Source organism: Microtus pennsylvanicus, chromosome 13 (assembly GCF_037038515.1).
Source record: "Microtus pennsylvanicus isolate mMicPen1 chromosome 13, mMicPen1.hap1, whole genome shotgun sequence".
NCBI lineage: Eukaryota > Metazoa > Chordata > Mammalia > Rodentia > Cricetidae > Microtus > Microtus pennsylvanicus.
This window is the reverse complement of record NC_134591.1, coordinates 49,356,442-49,373,354: the sequence shown is the minus strand read 5'-3', so window position 1 is coordinate 49,373,354 and position 16,913 is coordinate 49,356,442. Positions and strand designations below refer to the sequence as shown.

The 16,913-nt window shown below is 42.7% G+C and overlaps 1 protein-coding gene across 1 annotated transcript; it reads left to right on the top strand.

Moving 5' to 3' along the window:
• The first annotated feature begins 303 nt into the window (after nucleotides 1-303).
• Uqcrh (ubiquinol-cytochrome c reductase hinge protein) lies at nucleotides 304-10,392 on the top strand. The gene is made up of 4 exons (XM_075944739.1): nucleotides 304-472; nucleotides 7,141-7,161; nucleotides 7,812-7,973; nucleotides 10,188-10,392. The coding sequence occupies exons 1-4, from the start codon at nucleotides 419-421 to the stop codon at nucleotides 10,218-10,220; spliced, it is 270 nt and encodes an 89-aa protein (XP_075800854.1). The 5' UTR covers nucleotides 304-418; the 3' UTR covers nucleotides 10,221-10,392.
• The last annotated feature ends 6,521 nt before the right edge of the window (nucleotides 10,393-16,913 follow it).

Below are 16,913 nucleotides of genomic sequence, written 5' to 3'. Positions count from 1 at the left end.
GGCACACGCAGGCCGCCATCTTGAAGAGGTCAGCCCTTAGGACCGGTCCATATGTGTTATAGGTAAGAACAGGATTTACGATAAAAGAATATATCAAATGAATTAGCAAATATTTCAAGCATATTAAGAAATACCATTTGAAGAAACACTATAGATCAATATGTTTGGGCCGGAAGTGACCAAAAGGATGTTTCTTAGCAAATCCTTCGCAGGCATTTACAGCAGCTCCCCCTACCTCCTGCAGTTAGCGAGTAGTACAGGCCAATCTGTGCATGTGTTCGAGCCTACGATGAGTATGCCGCACTTCCGGCCAGGTCGCCGGATATCCGTCAAGTGACCCTTACAAGTCCTTCTTGATCCTGAAGTGGAGTAGGTACCGTTGTTTCTGCTGGTGTTGAATCCCGAGCAGCGTTCGGACATGGGACTAGAGGACGAACGAAAGATGCTTACCGGATCCGGAGACCCCAAAGAGGTAAGGCTAGGAGGTCGGCTCTTACTCTCCCCAATGCCCTGAGGCCCGGGACCTAGCGCATCAGAGCACTTTCCCGGGTTCTCTCAGTCCGGGTTTAACCTCCTAGGGTTGGCGGGGTGCAGGGAGGTGGTTTCCGCCGCTCATCTTCAGAATTCATTGAGTGACCTTGGGTAAATTAATGGGTAGTCTTCCCAACCCACGATTGTGAAGGTTTAACTGGAGTTATAATGCTGTACCGATTAAAACTTGTGTTAAGAAGAAAGAAGTCTGTTTTCAGTCAGTCGGTTGTTTTGAGTCTGGTTTGACAAGTGTCTGAAGCAAACAGACCGACGTTGGTCTTTAACCTAGCTTAGGGCAGCAATCACTATTTGTGGAGGTTCTGGGAACCCGAGCCTTATACCATTTTCTGTGAAAAAGTGGTTCAGGAATTGGGGTGTAGTTTTGCAGTAAAACGTTAGCCTATCAAGAAGGCCTGTGTTCACTCCCCAGCCCCGCAAACAAAAAGTGTTGTTTATCTTTTGAGATGAAGATGGCCGAGGACTTGTGTCTTTGGGGGCACTGTAAGAATGTGCAGTGTAATTGTGGGAAAGAGGGAGCTCTTTCCCAGGTTTGAGTACCAGTGCGGTGAATACTGACTGCTCGCTGTTCTTAGTGCTTTCCGTGTACTAAGACATTTAACTGGAAGTTTCCCATGAGGTAAATATAAGGTTCATTAGTTTTGGTTATTTTTATAGATGAGGCAGCAAGCAAGGACGTTTATTCTTTTCTAAAGGCACACCGCTAGCCAGGCAGTGCAGTTGGGAATAGAATCCAAACGTCACAGCTTTGGAGACAGAGCTAGACCACACTACTTTACAAGAGCGACTCGCTTTGCTTCCATTCCTATACATTCGTCCTCCGTCTGCTTCAGGACAAGCCATCGGGGCCTTATGGACTTGGGATTATTTGGAAAATCGTTTATCCCTTAATTTTTTCTAGTCTTAGCAATTTTCAGAAAGTGTTGGAGCCAGGCTCAGGAAGTTCAGCAAGGTGCCAAAAACCACAATGCCATCAGATAAATTTTAAAATTAAGAAAATTGGGCGTGGTGGACCATGCCTTTAATCGCAGCACCTAGGAGGCAAAGGCGGGAAGAATGATCTCTGAGTTCAAGGCTGCCCTGGTCTTTACATTGGGCTCCAGAACTATAGAGACCGCCAGAACTATAGAGACCCTGTGTCCAAAACAACAAAACAAAACAAACAAAAAACACAAAGCCAATAAATCAACAAATCAGTAAATAATAAAATGAAGAAAGTTGAATTAATTTTGTGAAAGAACCATAATTATTGGAGATTAAATTCTTTTATTCATATGTGACTTTGTTTTTTTCTCATTGATGGAAATATGGTCCATAATTAGACCTCTATTTCGATTTGTTTGACATAGTATTTTTGACATAATTACTAATGTTTTAACATTGCTAATTGGAAAATGACACAATAGTCTAGAACATGAATTTCAAGGTTTTTTTCCCCACAATTTTTACTTTTTCTGTGAGCATGTATTTGTGTTTTGCTCGCGTGTATATCTGTGTACCACATGCATGCCTGTGTACTTCTGATGCCATAAGAAGCCATTGGATCCTCTGAAACTGGAGTTAGAAATGTTTGTGGGCCACTGTGTAGGTGCTAGGAACAACCTGGGGGTCTTTGGAAGGTGGACAAGTGCCCTTACCGCTGAACCATCTTTTGTGTGCATTGTGTAGGAGTTGGTGTATCTATAGATCTTTTCACATGGGTTCCTGGGACCAAACTCGGGTCGTTGGCAGCAAGCGATTTTACCAGATGGTTTTAGGACTTTTTTATTCTTATACCAGACCTTGAATCCAGGGCCTTGGGTAGTCTGAGGTTGTGCTTTACCACTGACTTCTGATGTCGGGTTTTGGTCTGGGTTTTTTTTGGGTTTAAGGTAGGGGACTTTTTCAACTTTTTAAAAAAAAATAATTTACACACACACACACACACACACACACACACACACACACACACACACACAGTGTTCTGCCTTCATGTATGCCTGCAGGCCAGAAGAGGGCACCAGATCTCATTATAGATGGTTATGAGCCACTATGTGGTTATTGGAAATTGAATTCAGGACCTCTGGAAGAGTAACCAGTGCTCTTAACTGCTAAGCAATCTCTCCAGCCCTTAAAAACTTTTTATTTTGCCGGGCGATGGTGGTGCACGCCTTTAATCCCAGCACTCGGGAGGCAGAGGCAGGCGGATCTCTGTGAGTTCGAGACCAGCCTGGTCTACAGAGCTAGTTCCAGGACAGGCTCCAAAGCCACAGAGAAACCCTGTCTCGAAAAAGCAAAAAAAAAAAAAAAAAAAAAACTTTTTATTTTTATGCATGTGACTGTTTTGCTTACATGTATGTCTGTGCACCACATGTGTATTTGGTGCTCAGGGAGATCAGAAGAGGGTGTTGGGAATCAAACATGGTCCTTTGGCAAGAGCAGCAAGTTAAGTTCTCTTAGCCACTGAGCCATTTCTCCTGCCTGCTCATAAATCATGTAAGGGATTTGATGAAAAACTAGAGTTTATATCCTAAGTAACAACTTCACACTTAGGAGAAGCCTTGCCAATCTCAAGAGAAGAGAGCTGAGGTTACAGTTGAACCCCCCTTCCTCTTGTTGGGGTTTGGGAACGTGGTTGTTGCTCAGTCTCTCTTTCTCCCTATGCGCCTTTGCTTCCTCTTCTCCCAAGTATGAACCCCTTGTGTATAGGCAGGTAGATAACTGCCATGCACCAGATTCAGGACCTGTGCTGATGCTCCTATAGATAATTTTTATAATTAGGCAAAGAAAGGAAATTAATTTCAAGGTACACACTGTGAGGTCTTGGGTGAAGTTGTGTAGACTTTTATAATTGTGTTGATCTGCAAGCCAAAAGGCTGTGATTGTAACTTTAGTTAAGTTGGCTAAAGGAAGGGGTGTAGGTTTGGCCATTTTCAATATTCCATATTCAGGTTAAGGGGTTAGAAAAAGAGCTGGAGAGATGGTGTAGTGGCTGCAGCACAGCTCTTTTAGAGAATGAGTTAGGTTCCTAGGACTTAGATCAGGTGACTTGCAGTCGCCTATAACTTTGGTTCCAAGGGGTCTGATGTCTCTGACCTCCAGAGGCACCTGCATTAGTGTGTACATACCTCCTCCCGGCCCAAATACTCATAGTTAAAAAATAGTGAAAATCTTTTTAAAAAGTTGGTTTTCCTCTAAACTTAGTTTGGGATATAAATTCAATGTTTAGCTGTTTCTAGCAATATTTACCAGATATTTTAGTTATTTTTTGAGATAGGGTCTTATGTAGTCCAGGCTGGACTCAAACTTGAGCTCCTGATTCTCTACCTTTTAGGTGCTGGGATTACTCCTCACCTGTTTAAGCCAAAGCAGAGTGGTTTTGTTTTGTAGGTTGGTGCGTGTGTGATATTTTGTTTTCCCTTTCAGTGTGGGAATTGGACCAAGGACTCTGTGCAATGTTAGGAATGCACTCATCATTGAGCTATGTCCTTAACTATCAAAATACTTTTAAATTTTAGATCCCACTGGATTATCTGATGACTTGAGTCTGTTATCAGGAAATGTTTAATAATCACTGCTGTTGTTTCTAAACTGGGATTACTTCCTTAAGAGCTGACTAATCATATCCTAAAGGCTATATGAACTTCATAAACTGTAGACTGTCCTGCACATGTAGGTCTCACTGATGCAAGTGAGGTGGTGTCTGTCTTAAAATAATAAAATATGGCGAGATGGTGTACATGAAGACAGCTACCTTTGAAAGAATTTATGGACTGGGCATAGTGGCTTGTATGATCCTAGCACTTGAGAGGTTGAGGCAGGGCAATGAAGAAGTTCAAGGCCAGCAGGACTCTCTCTTAAAAATAAAAGGCCGCAGAGGGGGGATGAATGGCACACACCTTCAATCCCAGCACTCAGGCAGGCAGGCAGGCAAGTTCAAGGCCAGCCTGGTCTACCTAGCAAATTCCAGGACAGGCTCCAAAGCTACACAGAGAAACCTCAACTCCAAAAACCAAAACAAATAAATATCGAGGTTTACATTGTGAGTAAGCCCCACTAAACATCTCAGGATTTAGAAGGATCGCTATAGCAGGCGAAAAACTAGCTAAAGATATGAGGGTAGATAAAATAAATTAGCTCACATAAGTCTTTTATCATGTCCCATTCTTTCTATGCTCTCTCTAATGCTCTCTTGATGTTCCTCCTTGCTATTCCTTGCTTTTTTTGTTTTGTTTTGTTTTGGTTTTGGTTTTGGTTTTTCAAGGCAGGGTTTCTCTGTGTAACAGCTCTGGCTGCCCTGGACCTCATTCTGTAGACCAGGCTGGCGTCGAACTCACAGAGATCCGCCTGTCTCTCCCTCCCGAGTGCTGGGATTCTTTGCTGTTCTTTCGCTGTTCTGCCCATCCCACGAGGTTTTTAGTTCATATACCACAGACATAGTTAACAAGCATGTATTTTTAGGGCTAACAGGATGGACAGAAGACTGACAAGGTAGGCGCCTTATGTCTCAGAAGGGGTGTGGCAAATACAGGGAGAATAGGATAGAGGGTCTCCTCCCCCTCCCCCCCAAGCCAAGCATCCTTGTGCTGTATCCGCTGGCACCCAGGTGAGAAGAAATTTCTTTCTCTGGAGTTGGTTTAGTGACCCAAGGTTTTTTCCTGTATATTTTCGGGGTAAGGTGCAAACAGTTAATTTCCTAGACTAAGACCTGTGTCAAATGAAAGGTGAAGAGAAGTACCGAATATTAATAGCTTGTTAGGGCAGAGCAAAGACAGTAGATTGCACCTTCCTGAGTGCTGCTAGAGAATTTAGAGCCACCCAGACAGGTCTGTTTATCAGTGAGAGCAGACACACTGTCTCTCCTGCTCAGTGCCTCCTGCTCAGAGCTCCTTTCTTTTTTTTTTTTTTTTTTTAGTTTTTCGAGACAGGGTTTCTCTGTAGCTTTGGAGCCTGTCCTGGAACTAGCTCTGTAGACCAGGCTGGTCTCGAACTCCCAGAGATCCGCCTGCCTCTGCCTCCCGAGTGCTGGGATCAAAGGCGTGCGCCACCACCACCCGGTTTAGAGCTCCTTTCTGTCAATAAGGATAGCTGTCATGGTGTAGCTTTATGTAGGCTATGTAGGTTTGGCTGAGTGAATGCTTTCACACCCAGGCCCCATAGTGTGGGGAATGGTGTTCAGTTACCAGCACAGGAAAGTCAGGCTTAAAGAATGATTTATACAGTGCTGAGGGATTTGGGGTGAATCCCATTATGGAAGGGAGAAATGTCTGGGTTTCACAAGATTTCTACAGAAGTGACTATCCAGAAGACAGGTGTTCCCAAAGCTTTGCAAATCGGAGTGCTCCTTAGAGTGTATCCTCCCGTAAATCTGTCTAGTGGTCTGTCGGCTGTACTTTTGCTGGATAGTACTTGTAGCTCATAAATAAATAGTAAGTAAATAAATGGCCATGAGATAGTAAAAGTGCCTGTTGCCACACCTGACAGCCTTAGTTCTCCAGGATCTACATGGAGGAAGAAGAAAACTGATTTTCACAAGTTGTCTCTATGTTTGCTATGGCAGTTCTGCAGTCGTACACAATAAAATGTAATTTTTAAAAAAGCAGGGAGGAGAAGAAACAATGGCAGGAGAATCTATTGCTTATAGTTCTTGAGGCATACCACATACTGCAGGGCAATGCGGGAAGAGTGAGCGAAAGGAACCAGAGAAGCTGGGCATGGTAGTAGCTCATGCCTGTGATCCAGGCATTAAGGCTAGACTTGCAGCATTGAGGACTACTGCAAGTTCAAGGCCAGGCTTGCTGCCCAAGCATGAGCTGGGCGTTACACACTGAGAGGCTAGAGACAGGAAGGTCGCTAGGGCTTGCTGCCCAAGCATGAGCTGGGCGTTACACACTAGGGGCTAGAGACAGGAAGGTCGCTAGGGCTTGCTGCCTGCCTCCCTAGTATGATTCGGGAGGATACCTGATGCCCCGGCAATGGCCTCCATGCACACACCTGCACACACATGTGCATATGCTACATCCAGTATTTTTATGAACGTTGGAAAGGGAATGGAGTATGGTGACTCACGTCTATAATTCCAGTGCTGGGAAGGTGAGGTGGGAGGACTGCCACAAACATGAGGCCAGTCTGGGCTAGAGCGAGACGGTACCAGGTCAGACGAGGAGTCACGGGGAAAACAAGGCTCAGAGCCCTGGTTTCTGTGGGAAGGAATGATGGAGACAAAGGAAGCAAGCTTGATCAAATTAAGGATTGGGTAGTACAAATAATTTTAGTGAGCTCTGAGCTGTGGTGCTGCTCCCTTGTTGACATTTGCTTCTGGAGTAGGGCAATACAAATTTGTGTAAGATTCGCCTAAGGAAGTGACTGCTATATGGCTTTTTGACTGCTGCCTGAAGGGTGTGTTCCCAGGTAAGCTGCATTTTCTCTCTAAAAATTAGCTAATTCTGGGGAGGCAGGGTTAGCACTGAAATTAGCAAGACCCTAGGGTGTCAAAACATCATCATAAAATAATGATTAATAGTCTTTTCTCCATAATGTTAGTATCAGTATGATTGTGGAAATATATGTTGTAAAAGTGCTGCTGACACTAATTTTCTTTTCCTTTTGTAGGAAGAGGAGGAAGAATTAGTGGTAAGTGCTGCTTCTGGTTTTGAACTATCTTACTAGAAGTAGGAAATTTGAACTTCATGAAACTCTAGGGCATTTTAAGGACTTGTAGCCTTTGTACCTCCTGTGCAGTGAGGGTTTGGGAGTCTTTCCTAGGTTTGGGGCTTCTTTGGTCACACCTGGAATCAGTATTTTCAAGGACTGGGCACTCATCTGCTTGTGCTTTAATAAAGAACTCTGAAGGAAATTTTTTAGATAGTTTTCCCTGTTTACATTTTCTGACTTTGCAAGTAGGGAGCTAAGCCTGATTCTTACACAAGGGAAATTGAATCTTAAATGTTATGTTAACAAGTGATGTCTCCAGTAGGTCTACTTCCTATTTGACCAGATTTCCTTTACTACCTTGTTTCTCAGATAGTACTGAGCCTTTTAGTGCATACTGGCAAGCTTGGAAGGCAGAAATTTGAAACTTCCCTAGTACTTAGCATCAAAAAATTAAATGGGCGTCCCTGTTCTGCCAGTTTTGGCTACAATATGATTCTGCCAGCTGGCTGAATGGTAAGTTAGGGTCGCACCTTGATTTGGTGATTTACTGATCAAAGCTCATATATTTGGTGGATGTTTTCTGAAGCTTTTCTTTTCTTTTTAAATATTTTTTTCCGCTTGTTTGTCAGGACCCCCTGACAACAGTGAGAGAGCAGTGTGAGCAGCTGGAGAAGTGTGTGAAGGCCCGGGAGCGGCTAGAGCTTTGTGATCAGCGTGTGTCTTCCCGATCACAGACAGAAGAGGACTGTACGGAGGAGCTCTTTGACTTCTTGCATGCACGGGACCACTGTGTAAGTCACTCTGAAGACAGGAAGGGCAAAGCTGTTCAGTGATTTTCATGCTCCAGCTTGACCCATCGGTAACCATTTACTATCGGCCCTGCATGTCAGGTTTTGTGACAGGCATTTTACATACATAGATGTCCTGAGTCCTTACCATATATGTTGTAGGTAGGTATCACTGTCAACATTGTACATATTGGAATAGATTCTGTCGGGGAAAAAAATCCTGACATGCACTGTTAAATAGTAGGGAAGCTGGATTTTTATATATATGTTTATTTTAGTCCTGGAGATAAAACAAGGCCTTATGCATGCTAGGTAAATGTTCTAGCCACTGAACTAAACCCCTGGCCCTGAATTTTGTATTTTAAAAACATTTTTTTATTATTTTTTAATTTTATGGGTATGGGTTCCGTGTATGTGCTTGGTGTCCAAGAAAGTTAGAAGAGGACATCAGATCTTCTGTAATTGGATTTATTGTCAGTTCTTACTCACTATGTGGGTGCTGGAAACTGAACCCAGGTCCTCTGCACCTCTAAAAAAGCAGCCAGTCTTAACCACTGAGCCATCATCTCTCCAGTCCCAGATAGTATACTGAAATAGTCTGCTCTTTCTGTGTGTGTTCCTTCCATATGTCCCACAACTAGTTTTGTACAGTTTTTTCTTTTCTTTTTTCTTTTTTTTTTTTTAAAGCTTTATTTATTTATTATGTATACAACATTCTGCCTCCATGTATGCCCGCACGCCAGAGGAGGGTACCAAATCTCAGTACAGATGGTTGTGAGCCACCATGTGGTTGCTGGGAATTGAACTCAGGACCTCTGGAAGAGCAGCCAGTGCTCTTAACCTCTGAGCCATCTCTCCAGCCCACAGTTTTTTCTTTTTATAGTTCGTACTTCACTCTTTCATATGACAGTATTTTACACATATTACACAATGCAGAATTTGATAAGAGTCATTCTCTCTTAAACTGATGAGGTAAGCTGGAGAGATGTGTTGGCTCATCCCTATGGTCTAGCAATTACCATTTGGAATGCTGGGGCATGATGATGCCATGAGTTTGAGGCCAGCCTGGGCTACATACTGAGTTTAGTCCAGTCTGGTCTATAGAATGAGATCCTGCCTTTAAAAAAGGACAACTGATGGGCTAGCCACTTTACTGAGTATAGGTAGTAGAACACTTGTCTAGTGAGTCCTGGATTTGACCACCAGTGGGGGCGGGAGGGTAGTGTTACATGTCAGAGAAATGTGGGGGAAAGTAGAAATTTCATTCTAATGATAGACTACAAAGTGGCATAGCCAGTATGTAAAATATCTTGGCAGTTCCTTAGACAGGCAAGCCCAGAGCCAGCTGCCGTCCTAGCTACTCATGCATCTGAGGCAAGATCACTGGAGCCCAGGTGTTTGAAGCCAGCCTGATCCAAACAGACAGATCCTTTCTTTTTAGTGTAAAGAGTTAAGCATGGATCTAGCCTATGGCTACAGATAACATTGAGCAGCAATTCCATCCCTACGTATGTATCTAAGAGAAATATAAAAGTTTTAGATTTCAGCTGGGCAGTGGTAGCTCACACCTTTAATCCCAGCACTTGGGAGAAGCAGGCATATCTCGGTGAGTTTGAGGCTAGCCTGGTCTACAGAGTGAGTTCCAGTATAGCCTGGTCTGTTATGGAGAAACCTTGTCTCAAGAAATTAAAAAAAAAATGAATGAATAAATAAATAAAAGAGTTTGAGATTTCTAGCAGGACGGTGACATACATATTCCTGCCAAGAGAATCCCCAAAACAGATTTGTGTGCTGATTATTTAGTGGACGCTTACAGTATATTACATGCAACTTCAAAAAGATGATGATGGGGCTGGAGAGATGGCTCAGCAGTTAAGAGCACTGCTGTTCTTCCAAAGGACCTGTGTTTAATTCCCAGCACCCACATGACAGCTCATAGCTGTCTGTAACTCCAGTTCCAATGGCTCTAACATCCTCACACTGACACACATGCAGGCAAACACCAATGCACATAAAATAATTTCTAAAAAAGTAGTAGGTAAAAAAAATTCAGAGTTGCAGACAGAAAAAAGTCAGGTAATTGAAGCGAGTACCGGGATGTGAGAATGGATAAGGATGCCTAAAAATGAGTCCAGAAAGGAGCTGCACTGTTCTAAGTGATGAGGGCCTGTGAGCCATGACGTTAAAGCCAAATGATGCTTTCTTTTTCTTATCTAGGTGGCCCACAAACTCTTCAGCAGCTTGAAGTAACTGCGCAGGTTCATCACCTCAGCCTTGTCTCAGGGTATCAGGAAAAGTTCCTTGTGGTTGTGAACCATTTGTTTCTAATGTGTATTGCAAGTTCTTGAGGACATCATTATGGCAAGTAGCTTCTCCTTGTAATTAGCAGTGATTCCATCTTAATAAACTGATCTGCAGACTTGCTGTTTGTCCTTCTTCTGCCACCCCTTACTTTATCATTTTAGGTTTTTTTTTTTCAGTTTTTTTTTTTTTCCCAGTGAAATTGAACCCACAGTCTTGTGCATGCTAGGTGTTATAAATCTTGCTAAATTGCATTTGTTGACTCTCAGATTTTCAACCCTCCTGCCTCTGCTTCTTGAGTATCAGATTATAGGCAGGTGACACAAACTTAGTTCCTTTGCGATTTCTTTCCTCCTTTTTGTGTGGGACAGGAATCGAACCCAGGGTCTCTTGCATGCTAGGCAAAACTCTACCACCATCCTGTTTTCTCAGTCCCTACTTCAGAATGTTATTTAATTTGAAATTTTGTGCAGGGTGTGGTTATGCATACTCACAATCTCAGCAGTAGGGAGGGAGACTGGAGCAGGAGTTCAAAGCCAACCTAAGCTACATGAAGGGACCCAACCCCAGGCCCCCAGAAAAATGGCTTTTTTAAAACATGTATAAGGGGGGCTGGAGAGATGGCTCAGCGGTTAAGAGCATGGCCTGCTCTTCCAAAGGTCCTGAGTTCAAATCTCAGCAACCACATGGTGGCTCACAACCATCTCTAATGAGGTCTGGTGCCCTCTTCTGGCCTGCAGGCATACACACAGACAGAATATTGTATACATAATAAATAAATAAATATTTAAAAAAATAAAGGTAAAAGTAATTTAATTCGAGTTTCTTTAATTCCATTTTGAGTTTCTCATCTCAAAAAGTATTTTTTTGTCTTTTTTTTTGGTTGTTTTTTTTTTTTGTTTTGTTTTAGTGTCCAACAAGTTTGTATAATATTTTGTTTGTATGTTTTGAGACAGGGTTCCATTATGTAGTTCTGGCTGGCCTGGAACTTGCTTTGTAGATTAGACTAGCCACATCCACAGATACCTCCTTGTCAATGTCTCCTGGATGCTAGGATCTTCAAAAGCATGTTCCTGGCTTAAAGATTTTTTACTTTTTTTTTTTGTTTATTTTTTTTGTTTGTTTTTTGAGACAGGCTGTCTCTGTGTAGCCTTGGCTGTCCTCGAACTCACTCTGTAGACCAGGCTGACCTCGAATTCACAGAGATCTGCTTGTCTCTGCCTCCTGAGTGCTGGGATTAAAGGCCTGTGCCATCACCGTCCGGCACTTGTTTTTTTTTGGGCAGGATCTTACTATATAGTTCTGGTTGTCTTGGAACTCACTCTGTAGACCAGGCTGGCCTCCAACTCTCAGAGGTCCGCCTGCTTCTGTCTTCCAATGGCTGGGATTAAAGACGTGTGTTACTGTGCCTGAGTAAAGATTTATTTGTATTTAATGTGTGTAAGTGTTCTGTTCTAATGTATGTAAGTGTACCACATGTGTACCTGGTCCCCTCAGAACTCTGAAGTCACTTGGCATGGGCTTCTAGCCACCATGTGCTAGAAGTGCTTACTTGAGTGCTCACACAAACATAAAAGTTTTTTTTTTTTTTTTTTTTTTTGGTTTTTCAGTACAGGGTTTCTCTGTAGCTTTGGAGCCTGTCCTGGAACTAGCTCTTGTAGACCTCTAACTCACAAATATCCAGCTGCCTCTGCCTCCCAAGTGCTTGGGATTAAAGGCGTGTGTCACCACCACCCAGCTAACAAAACATTTTTTTTTTAATTTATTATGTATACAACATTCTGCCTCCATGTATGCCCATACGCCAGAGGAGGGCACCAGATCTCATTACAGTTGGTTGTGAGCCACTGTGTAGTTGCTGGGAATTGAACTCAGGACCTCTGGAAGAGCAGCCAGTGCTCTTAACCACTGAGCCATCTCTCCAACCCACAAAACATTTTTTAAGGGAAGCTGTCAGGGTAGCTTTGTGGGTAATGGACTTGCCTCCATGCCTGACAACTCGAGTCTGACCCCTGGGGCCCACTGGTAGAAGAAAATTGACTCCCAAAAGTAATCCTCTGACCTCCACACACATGCTGTGGCATGTACCCCCACCACGCACACGTGTCTTTAAAAGGAAGGAAGGAAGGTGGAGTGAGGTTGAGTGTGGCGGCATATTCCTGTAGTCCCAGTTCAACTTCCGTCTCCTGCCTTCACTCCTTCACTAGGATCATCTCAGCTGTTTGGGAGATTGAGGAATGAGGATCATTTGAGCCAAGGAATTTGACAGCAGCTGGGTAACATAAACATCTCTAAAAGAATTTTTTTTAAATATTTATTTCTTTATTATATTATGTGTATAGCATTCCTTCCACGTGTGCCTGCAAGCCAGAAGGGGGAGCCAGGTCTCATTATAGATGGCTGTAAGCAACCATGTGGTTGCTGGGAATTGAACTCAGGACCTCTGGAAGAGCAGTCAGTGCTCTTAACCTCTGAGCCATCTCTTCAGCCCCTCTAAAAGAATTTTTTTAAAAAAGTATTTATTTGTTGCCGGGCGGTGGTGGCACACGCCTTTAACCCCAGCACTCGGGAGGCAGAGGCAGGCGGATCTCTGTGAGTTCGAGGCCAGCCTGGTCTACAGAGCTAGTTCTAGGACAGGCTTCAAAGCTACAGAGAAACCCTGTCTCGAAAAACAAAAAAAGAAAAAAGAGAAAAAAATATTTATTTGTTATATATACAACATATTTGCCTGTACACCAGAAGAGGGCATCAGATCTCAGTACAGATGGGTGTGAGCCACCATGTGGTTGCTGGGAATTGAACTCAGGATCTATGGAAAAAGCTGTCAATGCTCTTAACCTCTGAGCCATCTCTCCAGCCCCAAAAGAATATATATTTTTTTAAGATACTAAAGAAAGAAAGAAAGAAAGAAAGAAAGAAAGAAAGAAAGAAAGAAAAAATATAATAACCGAGAGGGGAAGTGAATGAAAATTAGTGCTTGTCCTTAAATTAGTAGACTAGTATTTCAGTGCAGCTGGTGAGGCTGGGAGAGCATCACATAGACATATGGGAGGCAGATACAGTGAGTTTGAGGCCAGTCTGGTATAGCTAGCAAGCTCCAGGCCAGCCAGGACTACGTAGACACCATTTCAAAGAAAAGAAAAAACTATTTTTCTCAACACCTCACTAAACTTTCAAATGTGCAGCAAAGCTGAAGCTTGATAGTGCACCTCACTGTACGTCACCTAGATTTTGGTATTATTAAACTGCTATTCTGTATTTACTAAGGAGGGAATTACCCAGAATTTGCTGAATTCTAAATTACAAATAAGGTAAGGTTCCCAAGACTAGGCAAAAACTATTGGGTAACTGCAAACTGAGCAGTTCCTACATTTAACAGGACTGGGGGGGGATATTTGAGTTGTAACCAAGTCTTGTGAGCTCTTGTTGAACTTTATGCTATAATTTAAAGTTCCCAGGGGAAAAAAAAAACAACTGTGCCCCTGTTAAAAATCCTCCAAGGCTGCTAGACTGATTAGGACTGATTGTGAAGAGGTGTAATGCTGCCATCAGAGACAGATTATCTTAGGTCATCTTTAGTCTCCTTAGTGGTCACTCACTGCCCATGTCTATACTTGACCACTCATCTGACTATATGTAAAACCTTTTCGGGGTGGGGGGGTTCACATACCACTAACTTCCACCAGACCAAAAATTGAGGATGTTATCACATAGCATCTGAAACCATAGAGATTTCTATCTGTCTACCTGCTGGTTCTCACCAGTTATTTAAAATACTCAAATGATCAAGACTGATCCAAGAAGCCAGACATGATAGTGACTCATGCTTATAATTCCAGCCCTTGGAAGGTGAAGGAAGGAAGATCAGAAGTTCGAGTCATGCTGAGTTCCATAGTACATTTGAGGCCAATCTGACCTACATGAGATTTTGCTCTGTAAAACCTGTGAGATGGCTCAGTAGATAGAGGCTCTTGCACCTGGGCCTGATGACCTGAGTAAAATCCCCAGATCCCACAGGCATGGTAGAGCTCACTCTGGAGAGTTTCCTGGATCGTACTGTGGCATTTTTGTACCTGTATTCACCTAAAAAAAATTAACAGCTGAGGGGGTCTGGAGAGATGGCTCAGTTTTTAAGAGCACTGACTGCTCTTGCAGAGGACCCAGGTTCAATTCCCAGCACCCAATGGCAGCTTACGACCGTAATTTCTTTTTAAAAAATATTTTAAAGACTTATTTATTAGCCGGGCGATGGTGGCGCACGCCTTTAATCCCAGCACTCGGGAGGCAGAGGCAGGCTGATCTCTGTGAGTTCGAGACCAGCCTGGTCTACAGAGCTAGTTCCAGGACAGGCTCCAAAGCCACAGAGAAACCCTGTCTCGAAAAACCAAAAAAAGAAAAAAGAAAAAAAAAAGACTTATTTATTATGCATACAATGTTCTTCTAACATACAGGCCAGAAGAGGGCACCAGATCTCATTATAGATGGTTGTGAGCCACCATGTGGTTTCTGGGAATTGAACTCAAGACTTCTAGAAGAGCAGCTGGTGCTCTTAACCTCTGAGCCATCTCTCCAGCCCCCAACTGTCTGTAACTCTTGTTCCAGGGATCCAACACCCTCCTCACACAGACATAGATGCAGGCAAAACACCAATAAAAGATAAATTAAAAATAAATTTACCAGAAAATGTGTCTAGTTTTTTTTTAAGGTTCTATTTTATTTTTAAATATGTGTATAGGGGCATAAAGTCCAGTGCCCATAGAGGCCAGATGAGAGGGTCTCATCCCTGGAGTGAGAGTTACAGGTGGTTGTAAGCCACCCTTTGTGGGTGTTGGGGACTAATAGCACTCTTAATTGATGAGGCATTTCTCCAACCCTTTTAGCAAAAGACTTGTAAAAAAAAATACTACTCTTTATATTTGTAATAGGCTTTATTTGGACCCAAAAAACCAGCCCCCAAATCATGAGATGGAGATTTACTATTCCTTATGAAAGCTTGGCCTTGGCTTATGCTTGTCTCATCAGCTCTTATAACTTAAACTAACTTAAATTAACCTGTCTCACTTCATCTATGTTCGCCTCAGCACTTTTTACTTTTCTTTTTATATGTTCTACTCCATTGTCTGTCTCTCTGTGGCAGTTGCCTCACTGACTGAACCCAGGCATCTCCTGCTTTCTCCTTCTGTCTCTTCTCTTCTTCCCCAACCTAGATTCTGCCTCCTACTTATTGTCTCTACCTGCCACCCCTGCCCATCCCTCTACTGCCTAGCTATTGGCCATTCAACTTTTTATTAGACCAATTAGGTAGCTTAGGCAGGCAAGGTAAAATAGCAACAGATCTTACATAATTAAACAAATGAACTCAACTTTACATAAAGTAAAATTCCACTGTTGTGCCGGGCGTTTGGTTCACATGGGTCTGTGGATGAATTTTAGCCTTCTCAGCTGCAGGGCAGTGAGCCTCTGGTGTAGCTTTGCCAATGGCTTTTTTATTGGTACAGTTTACACCTTTTAGCAAGTCAATTTCTGCACACCAAAACCTCTTACCCAAAGCTCCCAAAGAGACAGAAGAGACATTCCCAGTCACAGGACATCTCAGTTTGCTGAGTCCTCCCATAACCAAGTTTTGCACAGACTTCAAAGAGAATGTACAGAACACCAGAGGTAGCAGTCACAAAAGGCGGATCAAAGGCGGGTGCTAAAACTAAAGTTATGCAGCTTTACAGCAAATGCAGCCTTGGCTCTACAGTTTGGTTTACAGTCTTATGTAATTAAGCCAAAGTACACTTTAAGGCCAAAAGGGTTACTACTGCCAGAACAAGAGCAATACTTGCTGAATAAGCTATCGATTAAAGTGACTTACAGGGTTGGATGAGGTTTTTCTAGCTGCAAAGCTTTCCATACATCCATTCCTGTCTTATCAGGTAACTTATCAAGGTAACAGTTTCCTTATTTCTTGCTATAAATCATTTGAGAAGAATTATGGTGACCCATCAAATGCCTCTTAACCTTTTCCGATCACTCTGGTTATTACTGAATTTTAAAGGTGTAACACAAAAGGATGTAACATTCCAATCACATTTGAATTTTATCTGCTCCTCACATAGTCTTAACTCAGCTATTTCATTAACTATCTCACTATTTTATTTTGTTGAGTCCTTAGTTCTGTATAATGCCTGGGCTATGCTCAGCAGTTTGAATTATTTATAAAGTGCCAGTTCAGCAGTTACAGGCATATAGCAATCAATGCAATAATCCCCCAAGTTACTGTAATAATTAGTCCAAGCATTTGACATGTTCTTAATATTCTTTCAGCGAGCTTCTATTTTAGGATCATCACCGGTGAGTCTTGCCATAGCCTCAGCAACTTTACCAGTATCCAGATTGCTGGCCTTGCTCTAAGAATGTATAAACTTGCCGGGTGGTGGTAGCACACACCTTTAATCCCAGCGCTCGGGAGGCAGAGATAGGCAGATCTATGAGTTTGGGGCTAGTCTGGTCTACAGAGCGAGTTCCAGGACAGACTCCAAAGCTACAGAACCCTGTCTCGAACTCCCCCTCCAAAAAAAGAATGTATAAACTTGTAGCGGTTACATTTAAAGACATACTAAAATTAACACAGGTATGAAGGGTACAGCATTCAAA